The sequence below is a fragment of the Microtus pennsylvanicus genome, chromosome 15 (assembly GCF_037038515.1).
Source record: "Microtus pennsylvanicus isolate mMicPen1 chromosome 15, mMicPen1.hap1, whole genome shotgun sequence".
Taxonomy (NCBI): Eukaryota; Metazoa; Chordata; class Mammalia; order Rodentia; family Cricetidae; genus Microtus; species Microtus pennsylvanicus.
The window spans coordinates 29,828,513-29,846,438 of record NC_134593.1 but is presented as its reverse complement, the minus strand read 5'-3'; the positions used below and the strand labels follow the sequence as shown (position 1 = coordinate 29,846,438).

Here is a 17,926-nt window from a genome sequence, read left to right as displayed (position 1 = left end):
AGGCGGGGTGCCCCCCGGGGTGCTAGGGCGGGGCAGCAGGGAGGGGTCAGTGCCAGAGCTGGCAGGGGCAGTCGGGTTCTCACGGGTCAGTGATGGGTGCTGCGACCCACGCCAGCAGGCCCGTGCCTGCTGGACCACTCTCTCCTTGTCCTTTTTAGCTCTGGGCACACCCCAGTGGTTGGTGTCTTCCCTACCTCATTCTTCATCTTCACCTCCCCAAGCCCCTCTTCCTAGCATCTCTCTCAGGGGCACAAGGTTACACCAAGCTTTGGAATCTGGGAGGGCCTGCCGTCTGTCTGGTCTGTTCCCCCTGGTCTAAGGGCCTTGATTTCTACCAAGTGTCTAGAGAGATGATGGGGCCAGAAGCGCACAACCATCTGAAGCTCCAGTCGGGGGTGCCTGCTGGGCTGCCCCATCCTCAATGTTCCTGGTGCTCCCAGGCCCAGCCTGGAGAGGAGCCCATGGGAGTGGCTCCTGGGAGGGAACAGCGAGTAGGAGAGGAAATGGGCAAACAGGGCACCCTCCACCCGAGGAAGCATCCCTGCTCTTCTGCGGGGGTGGTTCCAGAGCACACACACAAACAGACAGATTCAGACAGACACACACAGAAACCCACACGCCCAACGGGTGCTTCCCTTCCCTAAAGGCACCCACCTCCTGCCCCTCTACTCCCCTGCCTCTCCAGCCCAGTCCCAGTCTGAAACAGAAGCAATACCGCCTACTTCCCCATCTTTGCAGAAGGGATAGATTTTGGTGGCCACAACCAGGCCCCAAGTTACACCACCATCTCTGAAAGGGGTGGGGGGTGTACCATGAAGAGCCCAAGGTCTTTCTCTCAACGGACAAGAGTGAAGGCAAGGAGCTTTTCATCAACTGTTGAGGACAGGGTGGGTACTTGGGAGAGGAGGTTGGAACAGCTGAAACTGAATAGACTTGGTTCTTGTTGACATAGGTCTTTCTAACTCCTCACCTTCAGAGGCCAAGTCTGGTCAGGCAGGCTGGCAGGGATTGTTTACTTGACTGAGTTTTTCATACCCCTTTTCTTATTCACTTTCTTGGGGGTGACCTGACCCTAGTGTGCTATGGGAGATGAATGAGGAGGGTCTAAAAGGGACTGGAGCCCAAGGCTCCAGCCTGGCCTCTAGCTCCCAGCCGGGCTCCTGGGCAAGGTGGTGGGCTGGGACATGCCTGTGGTCCCAGTCTAAGCCCTCTGGCCTACCTTAACGAAGGCCTGTGGGAGAGTCGTTGTTTTGGGGAAAGTCCTGTGGCTTGAGGCCTGGAAGAGGCCAGAGTAGAAGCTTGGGTTGTCCAGAGTCCCAAGGGCCTGTGGCTGTCTTCCCCTAAGGTAATTGGGACTGTCTCAGGGCAACTGAATAGGTGCCCACCCCTACACCTCCAGCTGCCATATCTGCCTGTCAGATTATATTGCCTGGACTAGACCAGAGCTCTCAAGGCTGTCTTTCGGAATGTTTAGGGGTAACTGGAGATAGAGGTGGGGAGAAGTATTACCCATACCCCACCACATTCCCTGTCTTTGCATTAGAGCCTATGCCACAGGCCAGAGTCCTTGTAGCTTACTGTGCTGTGCCTGAGGATGGAGCAGAGCTGAGGACACACATAAAAGACACAAACACAGCGGGGGAAAAGCCACCCACTCCGTGGTCACAAAACCAGACCATGGACCTAGCAAGCTGACTAGCACCCCCAGACTCACATGGGTCCAGCCCTAGCCCGCCACGACCCCTCACGCACTGAGACACATGCTGACACACACTCGTGCTGACAGGCATAGCCTCTCTCACAGCCAGCTGCCCTTTCTCCACCCCAGAGCCCCTTACCTGGGCAAGCACAGTGCCCCTCAGGCAGAGTAGCCCCCTGCCCAGGGGTGGGCAGCAGGCAGGGCGGGGGAAGGAGCCCCGGAGAGTCAGGCCAAGCTGCCACTAATCCGGGCGGGGAGAGGGGGGGCACACACGTCAGAGCGGGGACTGCCGGGTGGAGGGCATCTGAGGACATCCCCTCCCACACACGCGGCCGTCTGGGCACCTAGCCCTGCTTCCCCAGCCCCTCCATCCTTCAGACAGCTGAGGCTGGCCTCCCCCCATCCCACCCCCACGCCTGTGGCCATGCCTGAGGTGGGGGACACGGGGGGGGGTGATACCGGGCGAAATCTCCCAGGACCAGGGGGAGGGGACAGGGAAGGGAAGTGTGGAGATGCTGCTGGAGCCAGGAGGAAGCTCCGTGGTAGTTGCTATCCTCTCCTCTGGCCCACCCACCCACATCATTGACCTAATTCCTCTTCTGGAGCCCTCCTCTCTAGCCCTCCCCCACTGCCATCTAGCTTCCATTGTGTTCCAGGCTGAGCTCGGGACTTGTGTGCCCAGCAATGTCAGCTCTGCCCCCAGGATCACCCAGCCCTAGGCACTAGCCTTCTGCGACGAAGATCACCTGTCAGTGAGGCCCAATCCCAGATGCTGGGTGAAAAATGGGGGCGAGGACCTAAGCAGTTACCCTCTGAATCCCCTCTAGTGGAGGACTGGGTCTGCCAGGACCCCTAACTCAGCCTGGGCTAGGGGTTATGTGGGATCTAGAGGCTTAGTGGACTGAGAGTGGCGGCTAAAAATACAGCCGTGGGTTCCTGCGCGTTGTGACCTAGAAGCCAGAGAAGGGGAAAGTGACTAGGACAATGAAAGGTCACAGGTCAGAGGGACAGTGATGGAGCCAGAGGCAGAGGGCTAAAAGGATGGTAGGGGGTGAGGCAGAGGGAGAAAGGAAGATGAGAGAGAAGCAGGTAACAGGCCAGGATGGGTGGAGAGGGTGGGTGTGAGGCTGAGAACAGGAAGGGGATCAGGGACCACAGAAAGTATACTCTAGGGACTGGCCTTCATGGGGTCAGGTCTTTTCCAGCCTTGACCCTACCTGAGACCAGGTACCCTGATATCAAGTTGGTGACCCTTGGAAGGCAAGAACATGGCTTAACCCCCACCTGTCTTAAGAGGCTGGCCAGAGGATCAGTGGTGGGCCAGGGACCCTGTTGAGGTGGATAGTGCTGGATGGGGTTGTGCCTGGGTGGTTCTCAGAGAGGCAGAGCTGCTCTGAGGGATGTCCAGGTGATACCCAGTGCCCCGAGTCGTGGGCTCACATTTATGTTTGCCCAGAAATGCCTACACTTAGACATCTACTCATTTCTTCCTGTGTGGCCTCAGGATGCCTTGGTAGCCGGAGATTTTAGCCAGCCATTCATCACCAGAGACACTGATGGTTTGAGAGCTGTGTGGTGGAACTGAGGTGACACAGGGCAGAGACATCAAGCACAAGTTCCCTCCTACCCTGGAGAGGGTTAAGACACTGATGTATGTGTTGCTTTAGAAGCAACCTTCCTTCAGGCCTCTGAGGTGTCAGGCCTTGGAGATATGAACACGATGACAAACAACTAATTCTGTGTTGGGAAGTTTGAGAGGCTTCCCAGAGGAAGGGGTGATGCTTGAGCTCAGAAGTCAGACAACTACTACCAGATCCCACAGTTATAAAAATACCTCAGCCACTTGTTCTGGGCTGAGATACAACAGTAAAATAAGGCTGGTTCTGAAGTCACGACTGAGGAGGGACAAAACATGTGACGTACCCAAGATGAAGACAGAACCCCTCCACGAACAACGATCAGATCCGATCGGAGGAACAGCAGATGAGAAGGCAAGGCAGAGGCACACGGGCAGAGGATTCGGGTATCTGAGTTGGGGTAGGAGTATAAAGCTGAACAGGACAAGGTAGGGTGGGGAAGAAAGGGCAGAAATGATGGCATGCTGCTGGCATGGACTTTGCAGAGCCTGCAGACACTGGCTTCAGTTCTGCCAAGGGGAACCAACCGCTTCTGCCCACCTCCCAGGCAGTACCGTTGGAGAGGAGAAAGCTCTTTCTCCCGTAAAATAGGCATGGGCCCGTTTGAGAGAATCCAAGGAAACCATCTCTGTGAAATGCCCAGCACAAGGTCAGGCATGTAACAAATATTCCATACATGCCAGGCTCCTTCTCCCTGCCCCCCAGGCAAGGAGCAGCTCATTGACTGAACAGTGATTAAGTACATCAACTCTGGAGCCAGACTGCCTGGTCCAAAGCCCAATCCTGCCACTTACTAGCTAGGCCACCTTGGGCAAATCACTTGCCCTTTACGTGCCTCTTTGGGAAATGGGGATTATAATAATAGTGCCTGCTTCCTTGTCTTCTCACCCTTCTAGTATCTAGCGATACATCTTTTGAGTGAATTAATAAGGTGGTAAATCAGCATCACAATGAGTGGGAATGCCATAGAGGAAGCCACTGAATCCCAATCCCAGAGAGGCTAAATCAGCCACGCAGATTAGGTGCCTTCCCTCCAATAAAACCCAGATAATCCCCACACCAAGAGTTAATCCTCACAGGCAACTCCAATTTAGCAGCTCATGTCTGCCCTCCGTCCAGCACTCTCAGTCACCTCTTTAGCCTGAAGAGGGAACAAAGGGCAGATGGGGTGTAGGGAGGGAGCACCCCAGGGCACTATGTCACTCCAACATCAGGGACAGATGACCCAGGCATCAGAGGAAACGGATTAGAGTCAGTCCAGGGCAAAAGTCTGGGTCGGTCTCCGTGGATGGAGCAGGCCACAGAGCAGCAACTAGCAGCAGAGAAGGGCTATCATTGGCCCTGTTGAGCTCGGCATCATTCCTTTGGCCTGCCCCATCTTCAGCCAGGCCCCAGTGGGGCGAGGCTTTGGCTAGTCTCCGAGCTCCACCCACCTTGACCTGGAAGGTGGGGGCAGCTTGGCCCCAGGCAGCTGCTGCCCTCTCGTGGCTTCGTGTGCAAATTCACCCTGATTATACCTGAATGTTCACCAGAAGGTTTACAGAACTGAGACCCTAGCCTGCCTCCCCAGGTTTGCTCTGTGCGGTTTCCACACCCTCTCCATCCCTTTGCCTCTTCCTGTGAGAGCCAGTACTGACTCCTTACTCTGAGTCCTTTTCAACAGTCTGATTCTTTTTTTGTTTTTTTTGAGACAGGGGTTCTTTGTGTTGAAGCCTATCCTGGAACTCGCTCTGTACACCAGGCTGGCCTCGAACTCAGAGATCCTGACTCTGCCTCCCGAGTGCTGGGATTAAAAGCATGTGCCACTAACGCCCTGTGAGAGTCTGACTTTTGGTTTGAGGATTTGTTTTTTTGCTTTGTTTTGTTTTTGAGACATGATCCCCCTAGTCCTGGAACTTGTTATGTTGACCACCCTGAACTTGAACTCACAGAAATCCTCCTGCCTCCCTGAGAACAATGTTGGGATCAAAAGCTTGTGCCATCACTCCTGGCTCCAGCCTGACTCCACGGGGGTCCCGAGGAGCTCAACCAGGACACTTGCTGTTGTGACTGTCGGTGGCCTCCCCTTTTAGGCACAGAGATCTTCTGGCAGTCTTCCCACCCTTTTGCAGGAAGGAGCCTACAGAGGGCTGCTAGTTACAGTAGGAAATGTGAGGAGCCAAGAGACAACCAGGGAAGGCAGACACCATAGGTGTTTATTTATAAAAACATTCACAAGCCTGACCTCACTCACCAACATGAGACACACAGCTAGGACACACGCACACCAGGCCTTGGGAAAGGCTGTCAAGTACTTTGAAGGACAAGAAGGAATGAACACAACTGGTTGGACTTTTGATTTCATCTATAGGGACTAGTGGGGCTCTGGTCCCATGTCTGGAAAGGGAAAAGGTTGAGGAAGGCAATAAATAGGCCCCTGGGTCTGGCCTGCTTTGGTATATTGTAGGTGCATCCCCATGCTGAGGAACCACACCATGTGCCCCTTAGGCAGCTGCAGAAGTCAGAAGGGGCGGAGCCCAGGCAGCTGGTGTAGCAGCAAAAGGTCCCCTGCTGGCTGGAGAGGTAAGCTGGACTCTGCAGAATCTAGCTGTCCATGTCCGAGGGCATCGTCTTTTTCCGGGTTCTGACCTTCATGGAGCGCGAGGTTCCCTTGGGGAGAGAAAGCCAACATACCATGAGTGGCGTGGGCATGGTAGCTCAACTGCCATCCGTCACACTGTCCTTCCAATGCACTGACCTCTCGCACCAATGGCTTCCTCCTGACCACCCGAAGGCTCTGGCTGCGGCTCAGAGGTTTCTCTCGGGGCCGGACAGGTGGCTTGGGGGCTACCTCGTTGTCTGACCAACACTCTTCCTCTGTATCACTATCTTGCAGGCCGCCCGCCCGGTACCCTGTGGAAAAGAGGCCAGGGAGGGCAAAGCTGAACATTTCTGCAAGCCTGGAGCCCCTCCCTGCTTCCCTTTAGCCCTCAGAGAGGCAGACTTCCCAGGTCAGCCCTGGGTTCCTTTTCCGCTTACCAATCGGGGGTCTGTGTCGGGGTACCTGGTCTTCCAGGTAGAGAGGATCTTGGTAGGTGGGGGCAGCAGTGTCAGGGATAGAGCGGAGGTCTTGCATGGAGAAGCTCCGCAGCCTTCCAGCTAGAGCGCCCTGACTCTAGGAGGTGAGGGAGGGAGGCACTGTATTAATGGCAGAAGAGGACTACTGGGAAAGGCTCTAGCGGGGAAGCTGGCCTTCAGCTCATCACTGGGGCACCAGATTCAGAACTGAACTGGCTCAGAGCTACGGGGGGAGGGGGGGGGCTGAGACTGCGAGCACCGGGGCCCAGAGCACCTTGGCAGCAGCCTGCACAGCAGCCGAGGCAGCGATGTTGAGGCCCCGCTTCCCGAAACTCAGCATGGTCTCGTAGCTGCGCTCCCTTGCCTGCACAATGCACGCATCAATCTCCTGCAGACCCAGAGTGGAGAGCTCAGGTCAACAAAGGAGCCATTTCTCTGCGGACCCCGAGAAGTCACTGGTTGTCATCGTCCCTAGCCCACCCCTACCTAGGACCCAGAAGTCAGACAGAGGCTCAGAACAAAAACTAAGAGCGGGGTTCCCCGTCCACACACCCACTCCACACCTCAATGAGTGTCCCTTCCATTTTTCCATGCCCACATCAACTTCCTGCTGGCATGTCACACCCCTAAAGTCCATTCATGTGTATCACCCAGGTAGAGGAGGAGAGCCAACCCCTTTCACAGTCCCACAGCAAATCTGAAGTGGACAGGAAATTAGACCCAGACATCTCCACCTCCCTGAACCTGAGATACAGGGCTCTCTCTGACACACCCTCTCCCGGACACAACCTTCTGTGTTCTTCCTCTACTCCCCCTGGGGTACCTTCTCATGGCGGGATAGGGACGGGTGAACAAACTTTCGGTAAAGCAGGCTGGCCCCCTTGGTGTAAGGCGAGAGCAGCCACAGCACGAAGGCCATCTTGATCTCATAGTAAAAAGGGAACCTGTGGGAAGGGGAGAAGTGTGTGTGAGCCAGTTGCCAGGTGGTGGGTAGGCCTTCCTAACCCATGGCCTGCCAATCCTTGTGCCAGACCAGGAAATGAAGATGTCCGTGAAGGTCTCTGCTGCCATGAAGATTGCAAAGACGATCCAGTACATCATCCACCGGACCTGTGGGTCAGAGTGCACAGAGCTCAGCTTGGGAGCCTGAGGTGCCAACGCCCGCCCCCGGCTGCCCAACCCAGAGATTCCTGAGAGCCAGTCCCACTGCATTGCTGCATTTCCCCACGTCTGCTCAGAGGGAGCCCCTGAGAAACCGCCTTTCTCAGTGCGCACCCCAGCATGCTTCACCCACAAGATCTTCCATAGGCCTGCTAATGGCTGGCCCTCCTTCCACGCTCCCTTGACCTGGAGTTTGAGAGGCCAGCTCAGGCCTTCCATAACACCAAGTCCGACCACCCCCTCCCTGACCACTCCTCAAAGGTAACCACATTAGTTAAGCTTTCCCGCCAACCCTTTGCACTCACATATTCTCGAATGTTCTTGCTCTTCACAGCCTTGTAGGAAGCATATGCAGGATACAGCATCCCAAATATGAGCCTGGAACAGCAGCCATAGGAAGTGTGAGGGGCACCATGCCCCACCCTCTCCCTACCAGGTGGCTGATTCCCCCAACTTGGGTGCGAGGTGGCAGTGCCTGCCCTGTTTTTCCCGCTTGGCTTGCACAACCCAAGGTGCCTGAGTCAGTGCCCTGGAGGCTGCCTCCCCACCCGGCTGTTTACAAACATCCCAAGCCTGCTCAGGCCTGCACTGATGGCCCATGGGTACAGGATAGCCTGAGAACACACAACAAGGTGGGTGAGGGCACCAGGCTGTCCCCTCCCACCACACGCAAATCAGGCTCAGGGCCACCAGGATGCAGAGAGAGAGAGAGAGACATCTGGGCCAGGTATTGGAATATCCAAAAGTGAGGGGTAGACTTGGGAGGTCCAAACTAGGGTGGTGGGTCATGTGGCTGCTCAGAGGGGAAGGAGGCACCTGGGTACTCCGCCCACTGCCGAGCCTATTGCCGTCTCACGGGGCTGTGGGTGGCAAAACCTGACCCTGCCTGCACCTGCCTGCAGTGTGTGTGCGTGTAAGAAGGGTCCCAATCAGTGTACAAGGATGAGGGTTGGGAACAAGGCACTCAGTGACCAAGGTCCCACTTCAGACCTCGAGGACCGTTAAGCGTGTGTTAGGGAAAGGCTGACGAAGTTCAGAAAACTCTCTTCTTTACCAAACGTTCCCAGCTTCCACCCCAAAGGCAGGCTGACACTGGGGATCGGAGGGGGGGTGGTCTCACGGGGCCATACTCACACCACCAGGCGACAGATCATCCAGGACACCATCCTGACAGTCTTGGGGATGGCCCCCAAGAGACAACCGGAGGGACGCTCACTCAGGAACTGGGGGCAGGAGCCGAGTGGTGCTGCGGTACACCTGTCCCTCGGTGTAGGCAGAAACCACCAGCCCTGACCCCGACCCCGTAGTGCGAGGAGTCTGGAGAATCCGGAACCAGTGGACTTAGGGCCTTGAAGAGGAAGCCGACTTGGGAGCTGGGAGGGCGGACACGTTCCTCCGCCCCGCGCCGCAGAATCCTGGCGGCTCAGTCCAACGCCTCCTGCCGCGGAGAACCGCGAGTTCGCCCGTTGAGGGCGCCGCTGCTAGTCCCGGGTCGGGATGGCAGGTCCCGATCTCCGCTCTCCCGGGCCACCGGGGTCCTGGGGTGGCGGACCACCTGCACCAGTGTCCGGGGCGGAGTTTGTAACTCACTTGAAAGTTGCACGGAACCTGGTTCTGCCCAACCCCAGTGCTCAAGCTCGAGGCGCAGGCGCAACGGAGCCTTCAGAGGGGCGGGGCGAGGTCATGGAAACAAAAGGCCGGTCCCTTAAAGCGGCGACGCCACGCGCATCTCTGAGCTGGGGCCACAGGTCTTATGGTGTTCCAGATCTGAAAGGTCAGCAGGTGGAAAGTCACAACGGAAAGACAGAGAGGAACAAAACAACCAGGAATCCTAGTGGCACACACATGAACCCCTGAGGCTGAGGCAGGAGAATTACCAGTTCAGGCTGGGCTACAGATATCTCAAGACACTGCCGCAGATAAACAAAAGGAAAAAAGTTCAGAATGAAAGAAAAAAGTAATTGCATTGGAGTCTCCCAGTGTCCTTTTCTTGGCATTTCTCCCTCTGTAAATGAGATAGAGCACGAAATGAAATGAGTGCGTCCAGCTGGGGATTCAGGCACTAGTTAGAGGCAGGCTTGGCTGATCCCACCGTCCTAGTGGTCAAGAGTGGGTCCGAGGTCATCCTTCCAACAGTGGGTTTCAGGGGTTCACTTCTCTCTAAAGCGGTTTTCCAAGGTCCATACATCTGGGCAGTCTGACCCCAGTGTCTTGAGATGCTGATCTGGGTTCATTCAGGTCTTTACCAGAGGTTTGAAATTCTACCTGTTTCCAAATCAAGTATACAGATATCATAAAAAATTCCAAAACCAACGCTTGCCGTTTTGTGCAGTGCTTTTGTGCTCATGTGTTTATTGCTGTGTGAAATGATGGGGTTATTAAAGATTCTTTTTATGAGGTCGGCCACACTGGAGAGGTATAACATTTGATGAAACTTGGATAATTTATCATTAGCGTCATTATTATTTTGGTTTTCAAGAGTTTTTTTTTTCCTTAGACAGGTTTTCTCTGGGTAACAGAAGAGCTCTGACTGTCCTGGAACTCACTCTGTAGACCAGGCTGGCCTCAAACTCAGAGATCCACCTATCTCTGCCTTAAAGGCTTGTGTCACCACCGCCCAGCTTTAAGATGTGTTTATTTATTCTTTGAGAATATATTTTGATTTTTTTTTTTTTTTGGTTTTTCGAGACAGGGTTTCTCTGTCCTGGAACTAGCTCTTATAGACCAGGCTGGCCTTGAACTCACAGAGATCAGCCTGTTTCTGCCTCCCGAGTGCTGGGATTAAAGGCATGTGCCACTGCTGCCAGCTTTTTTATTTATTGTTTGAGAATCTCATATAATATATTTTTGATCATATTCTTTGCTATCCCCCACCCCAGATGCCATCTCTCTGCTTCTTGTCCCTTTTCTCTCTCTGAAAACACACAAACATGACTTCGGGGAGAAGCTTCCTCCTACAGCAGATGGGAATAAATTAAGAGACCCACAGTCAGACATATGCATAGAATGAGAGACTTTGGAACTCTCAGCCCTAAAGGAAAGGTCTCCACCAAATCTCTCCCCTAGGGTCAGGGAGCCCCATGGAAGAGGAGGCAGAAAGAGTTTAAGAGTTCGAGGGAATAGAGGACACCAAGAAAAGCAAGGCCCCTAAGTCAACGTGGTCGATACTCGTATGAACCCACAGAGACGGCCACAGCTTGCATAGGGCCTGCATGCACCACGAATCTGCACCAGGTCCTCTGCGTATATATCGTGGCTTCCAATGTAGTGTTTTTATGGAATTCCTGAGTGTGTGCTCCAGTGGGTCTCTGTTTCTTGTGCCCTCTCTTTGCTTGTTTCCCTTCTGCTTTTTTTTTGGTCCAATTCCAGTGTGTTAGTTTTGTTTTATCTTATTGCATTATATTTTATTATCAATTTGAAGCAAAATTGTCTGTTTATTTTCAGATGGGAGATGGAAAGGGAATGGATCTGGATGGGAGCGGAGGTGAAGAGAGACTGGGAGATGTAGAGAGATATATTATGTTAGAAAAAAAAATCCCCTCCCCCACCGCCGCCGACAGGGTTTCTCTGTGTAACAACAGCCCTGCCTGTCCTGGAACTCATTCTGTAGATCAGACTAGCCTCAAAGTCACAGAGATCCACCTGCCTCTGCCTCCTGAATACTGGAATTAAAGTGTGCATCACCACCGCCTGCCCCCCCCAATCTATTTTCAATAAAACGAGAATCTACACACACACACACACACACACACACACACACACACACACAACCATGGCATCTGATTTGTGTTGGCCAACTGCTCCTGAGCACAGACCCTACCCTGGAGTGGTTGATTGACCCAGCCGCACTCCATTGGAGAAAGTGGATTTCCCTCTCCCAGCAGGTGTCAATTTCCAATAGCTTCTTGGCTAGGGGCAGGACTTGGTACCCAGTCCCTTCTCTGTGCAGATATTTTGCCTGGCTCGAGCTTGTGTAGGTCTTATGCATGCTGCCACAGTCTCTGTGAGTTCGTACATGCATCTGCCCCATCGTGTCTGAAGAACACTGTTTCCTTGAAGGCATCCACCACCTCCGGTCATGACACCCTTCCTGTCCCTGCTTTTTTTTGTTTTTTTGTTTTTTTTGAGACAGGGTTTCTCTGTGGCTTTGGAGCCTGTCCTGGAACTAGCTCTGTAGACCAGGCTGGTCTCGAAATCACAGAGATCCGCCTGCCTCTGCCTCCCGAGTGCTGGGATTAAAGGCGTGCGCCACCACCGCCCGGCCCTGTCCCTGCTTTTGCAGAGATCCCGGAGCCTTGACGGGAGAGCTGTGACATAGACATCCTATTTAGGACTGATTATTCCAGAGTCCCTCACCCTCTGCATGCTGTCCAACTGTGGGTCTCTGTCAACTGTCTACTGCAAGAAGACGCTTTTCTGATTTTACTCATGGTCTTAATCTTTGCAAAGATTCTTCTTCTTCTTTTTTTAACATGTAAGAAATGTTCTCAGTGAAGTAAATGGCCCAATGTTACCCAGTGGTATTTAGTGCTGGCTAAATGTGTGGCACAGCCAATTTTCCTAGGACTCAGCAGCAGCCAGTGACGAGGGGCTCTGGGAGGGGACATGGGCCTGAAGAATAACCCTGATGGGGTGAGTACCCCTGCAAGAAGGGACAAAGCTACGCAGAAGAGAGGCTGTGGGTTTTTTATATAGGGGTTTTCTTCCGGTGTGACACCTGCCTCCTGTGTCAGTTGTTCCTTCTGAAAACAGGGAGATCAGTGTGTCGTCGTCCCCCGGCCCCCCCACCCCTGCTGCCTTGAGGTAAGGGTATAAGCCAAGCTACCCCAGGGCGTGGGGGTGGGAACACAAGCAGTTACTGCTTTTTATTAGAACACAGTTAACACCCACCCAACTATGAGGATGGAATTGGTAATGACGGGAGTCAGGGAAAGGAGGCTTCTTGGGAATAAACAAACACATGGTGATTATACAGTCTTAATTATTATCATCAATTTTATTGGTATTGCTGGATGTGGGAGCCGGTAATGAAACCTGCCCACAGGAGAAACTCCTCCATGCCTTCAGTCTCCCTTGTTCTGTTACGGAGAAACAAAAACACGAAGGCCAGAGAATATTCCAGACACTATCCATCTTGTAAGCTATTTTTTTTTCCAGACAGGGTTTTATGTAGTTTAGGTATGGCCTTGAACTTCTGATCTTCCTGCTTCTTCTTCCTAAGTGCTGATATGCAGGCATGTGTCACCATGTGCATCCATACAGTGCTAGGGTTCGAACCCAGGCTTCATGTGTACTAGGAAACACGAGACTGAGTCACATGCCCAGCATGCCAAATCAGATATATATTTTTTAATGTGTATGAGTGTTTGCTTGCATGTATGTTTGTAAACATGTATGCAGTGCCTGCGGATGTCAGAAGAGGGTGTTGGATCCCCCTGGAACTCGAGTTGCAGGTGACTGTGAGCCTCCATGTGGGTGATGGAAGGGCAACCAGCGCTCTTAACTGCTGAGCCATTTCTCTGGTGGCACACTTCTTTAATCCCAGCACTCAGGAGGCAGAGACAGTGAAATCTCTGTGAGTTTGAAGCCAGCCTGGTCTACACATCAAGTTTCAGGACAGTCAGGGCTACCTAATGAGACCCTGTCTCAGAAACATCAAACAAACAAACAAAAAGTATTGTGTTATCTCCTTGAAGGCAGAAAGATACAGCTGACAGAACCAACTTAGGAAGTGCACAGAGCTATAAAAGAAGGAAGAGACACCCACCCGTCATATGAGAAACCCATGTGAATCCAAATCCTTTGGTACATTCATCCACTGGGTGACTTCTAGAACATCCTCCCTGATTCTGGCATCACAGCCTCTTTGTGTGGTATAGACATGGGTGGGCATGTGTGTGTGTGTGTGTGTGTGTGTGTGTGTGTGTGTGTGTGTAGGCAGTGGTGGGCGTGTGCATGTGTGCAGAAGGATAGGTGTGGTATGTGTGTGGAGGCATGGGTGGGCATGTGTGTGTGTGCTGGATAGGTATGTGTGTGTGCAAAGGGCATGTGTGTGTGCAGAGGCATGGGTGTGTGTGTGTGTAAGGATAGGTGTGTGTGTGTGTGCAGAGGCATGGGTGTGTGTGTGTGTAAGGATAGGTGTGTGTGTGTGTGTGTAGGCAGTGGTGGGCATGTGTGTGTGTGTAAGGATAGGTGTGTGTGTGTGTGTGCAGAGGCATGGGTGTGTGTGTGTAAGGATAGGTGTGTGTGTGTGTGTAGGCAGTGGTGGGCATGTGTGTGTGTGTAAGGATAGGTGTGTGTGTGTGTGTGTGTGTGCAGAGGCATGGGTGTGTGTGTGTAAGGATAGGTGTGTGTGTGTGTGTAGGCAGTGGTGGGCATGTGTGTGTGTGTAAGGATAGGTGTGTGTGTGTGTGTGTGTGCAGAGGCATGGGTGTGTGTGTGTAGGCAGTGGTGGGCATGTGTGTGTGTGTAAGGATAGGTGTGTGTGTGTGTGTGTGTGCAGAGGCATGGGTGTGTGTGTGTAAGGATAGGTGTGTGTGTGTGTGTGTAGGCAGTGGTGGGCATGTGTGTGTGTGTAAGGATAGGTGTGTGTGTGTGTGTGTGTGTGCAGAGGCATGGGTGTGTGTGTGTAGGCAGTGGTGGGCATGTGCATGAGTGCAGAAGGATAGGTGTGTGTGTGTGTAGGTATGGGTAGGCATGTATGTGTGTGTGTGTGTGTAGGCAGTGGTGGGCATGTGTGTGTGTGTGCAGAAGGATAGGTGTGGTATGTGTGTGGAGGCATGGGTGGGCATGTGTGCTTGTGTGCAGGATAGGTAAGTGTGTGTGCAAAGGGCATGTGTGTGTGCAGAGGCATGGGTGTGTGTGTGTGTAAGGATAGGTGTGTGTGTGTGTGTGTAAGGATAGGTGTGTGTGTGTGTGTGTAAGGATAGGTGTGTGTGTGTGTGCAGAGACATGGGTGGGTGTGTGCATGTGTGCAGAAGGATAGGTGTGAAAGGGTGTGTGGAGGTAGTGGTGGGCATGTGTGTGTGCAGAGGCATGGGTGTGTGTGTGTAAGGATAGGTGTGCGTGTGTGTGTGTGTAAGGATAGGTGTGTGTGTGTGTAAGGATAGGTGTGTGTGTGTGTAAGGATAGGTGTGTGTGTGTGTAAGGATAGGTGTGTGTGTGTGTAAGGATAGGTGTGTGTGTGTGTAAGGATAGGTGTGTGTGTGTGTGTGTGTAAGGATAGGTGTGCGTGTGTGTGTGCAGAGACATGGGTGGGCGTGTGCATGTGTGCAGAAGGATAGGTGTGAAAGGGTGTGTGGAGGTAGTGGTGGGCATGTGTGTGTGCAGAGGCATGGGTGTGTGTGTGTAAGGATAGGTGTGCGTGTGTGTGTGCAGAGGTATGGGTGGGCAGGTGTGTGTGCAGACAGGGGCCTTGCAGAGGACAGCAGGATGTCTTTCCCAATTATTTCTCTCCATTTTTTGTGTAAGATAGGGCCTTACTATGTATGCCTGTCTGGCCTAAAACTTAGAGAGATCCCCCTAACTGCCTCATGAATGCGGGATTAACCCAGCTTCCACCCTTTTTTTGTTTGTTTTTTTCAAGACAGGGTTTCTCTGTGTAGTCTTGGCTGTCCTGGAGCTTGTTCTGTAGACCAGGATGGCCTGGATCTCAGAGATCTGCCCGTCTCTGCCTCCAGAGTGTGCCTCAACACTTCCCAGCATATTTTTTGAGGTAAGGCCCCTCCTTGTTCCTAGAGCCCACTGTTTCAGCCAGACTGGTTGGCTCATAAGTCCTGGAGAACATGGACACCCCAGGATCTGTCTCCACTCCTCCAGTTCTGGCATTGCCCTGATATGCCTCCATGCCTGGCTTTTTGCAAAGGTTTTAGGGACCCAGACTCAGATCTCCGTGTCTGTGCGACACTTTACCCACTCACTAACCCATCTCCCCAGGCCAACCCAAGCCATGTTTTGTGCAAGGCATGGTGGCACCCGCCTGTAAATCCACGCACTTAGGGGACCGAGACTAATTTCAAGGGTTCTCTGGACTACCTAGTGAAAGCCTATCTTAGAAGAAAGAAAAGAAAACCTGCTTCCCCTGGCTTGCATTGGTTGGAAAGAGGTGGCCTAGGCCCACTCTGAGCTCTCCCAGCTGGGACGGCCTCTCTCCCACGGAGACTCCTGGCCATAATGCCCTTGCTTGGGAGAGCTAAAGGGCAGGGAGTCAGAGGTCTGATGCTAGGAGTGGAGCTTCTCACAGAGGAGGGCGAGGTTGGCAGCCAACTGTCACCCTCCTTGGCTTTGAAACAGTTAAGTGGCCTCTAGCTCATATAGCCTTTGGTCCTGAGTTGTTGACACAGCCACCCAGTTACCCTGAGTTGCTAAGCAGCTCTATGGACCCATGGCTGATCCCCCAGGTGACCAGGCAGCCACGCCACAGAAAGCTGGGCATTCAAGGTTTGCTGGAGAGAATGTCTCTCTCCACCGAAGGGAGTGGCTTGTTAGGAGCGGTGTTTATCTTGCAGCTGGGCAACAGAAGGCCAAGGTGTCTGGGAGACTAAAACCATTTCCCTTGGCAACCTCAGTGGGCATGGGTAAGGGTGCATTTGATTCCCGTTTGAAAAAGGAGGACAGCGGCTGAGGAGGTAGCTGAGTTGGTATAGTGCTTGCCTGGGTATACAAAGAGTCCTGGGTTCAATAGCCAACACTATATAAAAATGCCAGGGTCCTATACAGCTGCAATCCCAGCATTTGGGAAGTGAAGGCAAGAGTCAGAATTCAGTTACCCTTGGCTACACAGTGAGTTTAAGGCCAGCCTTAGCTATATGAGACCATCTAAGGGAGGGAGGGAGGGAGGCAATCCCAGGATTAGGTAGAGAGGATTCACGGGTCCCCACTCTGCTAAGAGCACAGGAATGTGATTTGAGCAGATGGAAACCTAAACCTGTCCCGTCAAGCTGTGGCCAAGGATAGTGGGGAGGGCCGGGTGCCTGAAGCCACAGACGGGAGGTAGTGTGCAGGGGTTCTGAGGGTGCAGCTAGTGGAGGAACCCCCACTCTCAGAGAGCACCTGTCACCAAGGATTGCCTTTCTTTCACTCCCATGAACCCCGCTTCTTGGAGCCACTCCATCACAAATACAATCCTACGGATCAAATAGCTCATAATTATGTACCAGGTACATTCTTCAAAGGGACCAACAAGCATCCATCTGTGTCTAATGCATGTAAATCTCATGAGAGGTAAGCTGGGCCTCGCAGGCACTCGTCTATCCCATGGTAGTTAGCCCTGTTGGCAAGGCATCATCAGACCCACTCTGAAGATGAGGAAACTGAGGCACACAGAGGCAAAGTGACCGAACGCCATTTGCCACCTTTCCTCAGGAAGTGAACGGAAACAGGGCTCTACAAAGTAGGTTTGCTAATCTGCTTTGCCGGATTTGAGGTTCGGGGAAATAGCTGACACCAAGCAAAATGATAGAGCCCATGTCTGCGCATGTGTGGTCCAGACTGTGGCATTCAGAGTATGCTGATGATGCATGCTCTCAGACCTAGGTCCCTCCCCTTGGGACAGATCAGTGATATGTGGTACTCATGGGCATTGTGTGGTTTGAACAGGAACGCCCCCAGAGGCTCATACATGTGAAGGTTTAGTCATCAGGGAATGGCATTGCTTGAGAAGGATGAGGGGGTGTGGCCTTGTCAGAGGAAATGTGTCACTAGGGGGTGGGCTTTGAGGTTTCAGAAGCACAAGTCAGGCCCCGTGTCTCTTCCTTCTCCACTGCCTGCAGATCTGGATGTAGAACTCTCAGCTCCTTCTCCAGCATCATGTCTGCCTGCATGGCACCACACTTCCCACCATGCTGATAATGGACTAAACCTCTGAACTGTAAGCCAGCCCCAGTTAAGTAGGTTTTTTGCTTGTTTGTTTGTTTTGTTTTGTTTTAATAAGATTTGCCATGGTGTTCTGGTGGTGGTGGCACACACCTTTAATCCCAGCACTCAGGAGGCAGAGCATGTGGATTTCTGAATTTGAGGCTAGCCTGATCTACAGAGTGAGTTCCAGGAAAGACTCCAAAGCTACACAAAGAAACTCCCCGTGTCTCGAAAAAAAAAACAGCACCCCAAACAAACAAACAAACAAAAGGATTTGCCATGGTGTCATGTGTCTCTTCACAGCAACAGACACCCTAAGACAGACATACACATGACATGTGAGAGCTGAAAGGGGCCATGGAAAAACAGGTGGGAAGAAGGAGAAGGGAAGGGGCGTGTGTGTGTGTGTGTGTATGTTTGGGGAGGGGTCACACACTCCAGCACCCCACAGCTGGAGTTATTGTTATATCTACCATTTCTGCCCCTTTCCCTGTTTCTTTTCACATAAGATCCAGGG

The 17,926-nt window shown here is 52.8% G+C and overlaps 1 protein-coding gene across 1 annotated transcript; it reads right to left on the bottom strand.

Moving 5' to 3' along the window:
- Nucleotides 1-5,510: 5,510 nt before the first annotated feature.
- Nucleotides 5,511-9,187, bottom strand: Reep4 (receptor accessory protein 4). Its single transcript, XM_075949709.1, has 8 exons — nucleotides 8,689-9,187; nucleotides 7,860-7,932; nucleotides 7,427-7,503; nucleotides 7,217-7,337; nucleotides 6,668-6,781; nucleotides 6,355-6,490; nucleotides 6,074-6,228; nucleotides 5,511-5,985 (listed from the first exon to the last, which is right to left on the bottom strand). The coding sequence occupies exons 1-8, from the start codon at nucleotides 8,718-8,720 to the stop codon at nucleotides 5,920-5,922; spliced, it is 774 nt and encodes a 257-aa protein (XP_075805824.1). The 5' UTR covers nucleotides 8,721-9,187; the 3' UTR covers nucleotides 5,511-5,919.
- Nucleotides 9,188-17,926: the final 8,739 nt, after the last annotated feature.

What these genes read in the sequence shown, in the direction of transcription:
- Reep4 (XM_075949709.1), bottom strand. Translation starts at nt 8,720, where the DNA reads ATGGTGTCCTGGATGATCTGTCGCCTGGTGGT. An exon ending in GCAAGAACATTCGAGAATAT is followed by an intron (nt 7,504 to 7,859) that starts GTGAGTGCAAAG and finishes TCTGACCCACAG; the next exon opens with GTCCGGTGGATGATGTACTG. An exon ending in CTGTGCAGGCTGCTGCCAAG is followed by an intron (nt 6,491 to 6,667) that starts GTGCTCTGGGCC and finishes CTCACCTCCTAG; the next exon opens with AGTCAGGGCGCTCTAGCTGG.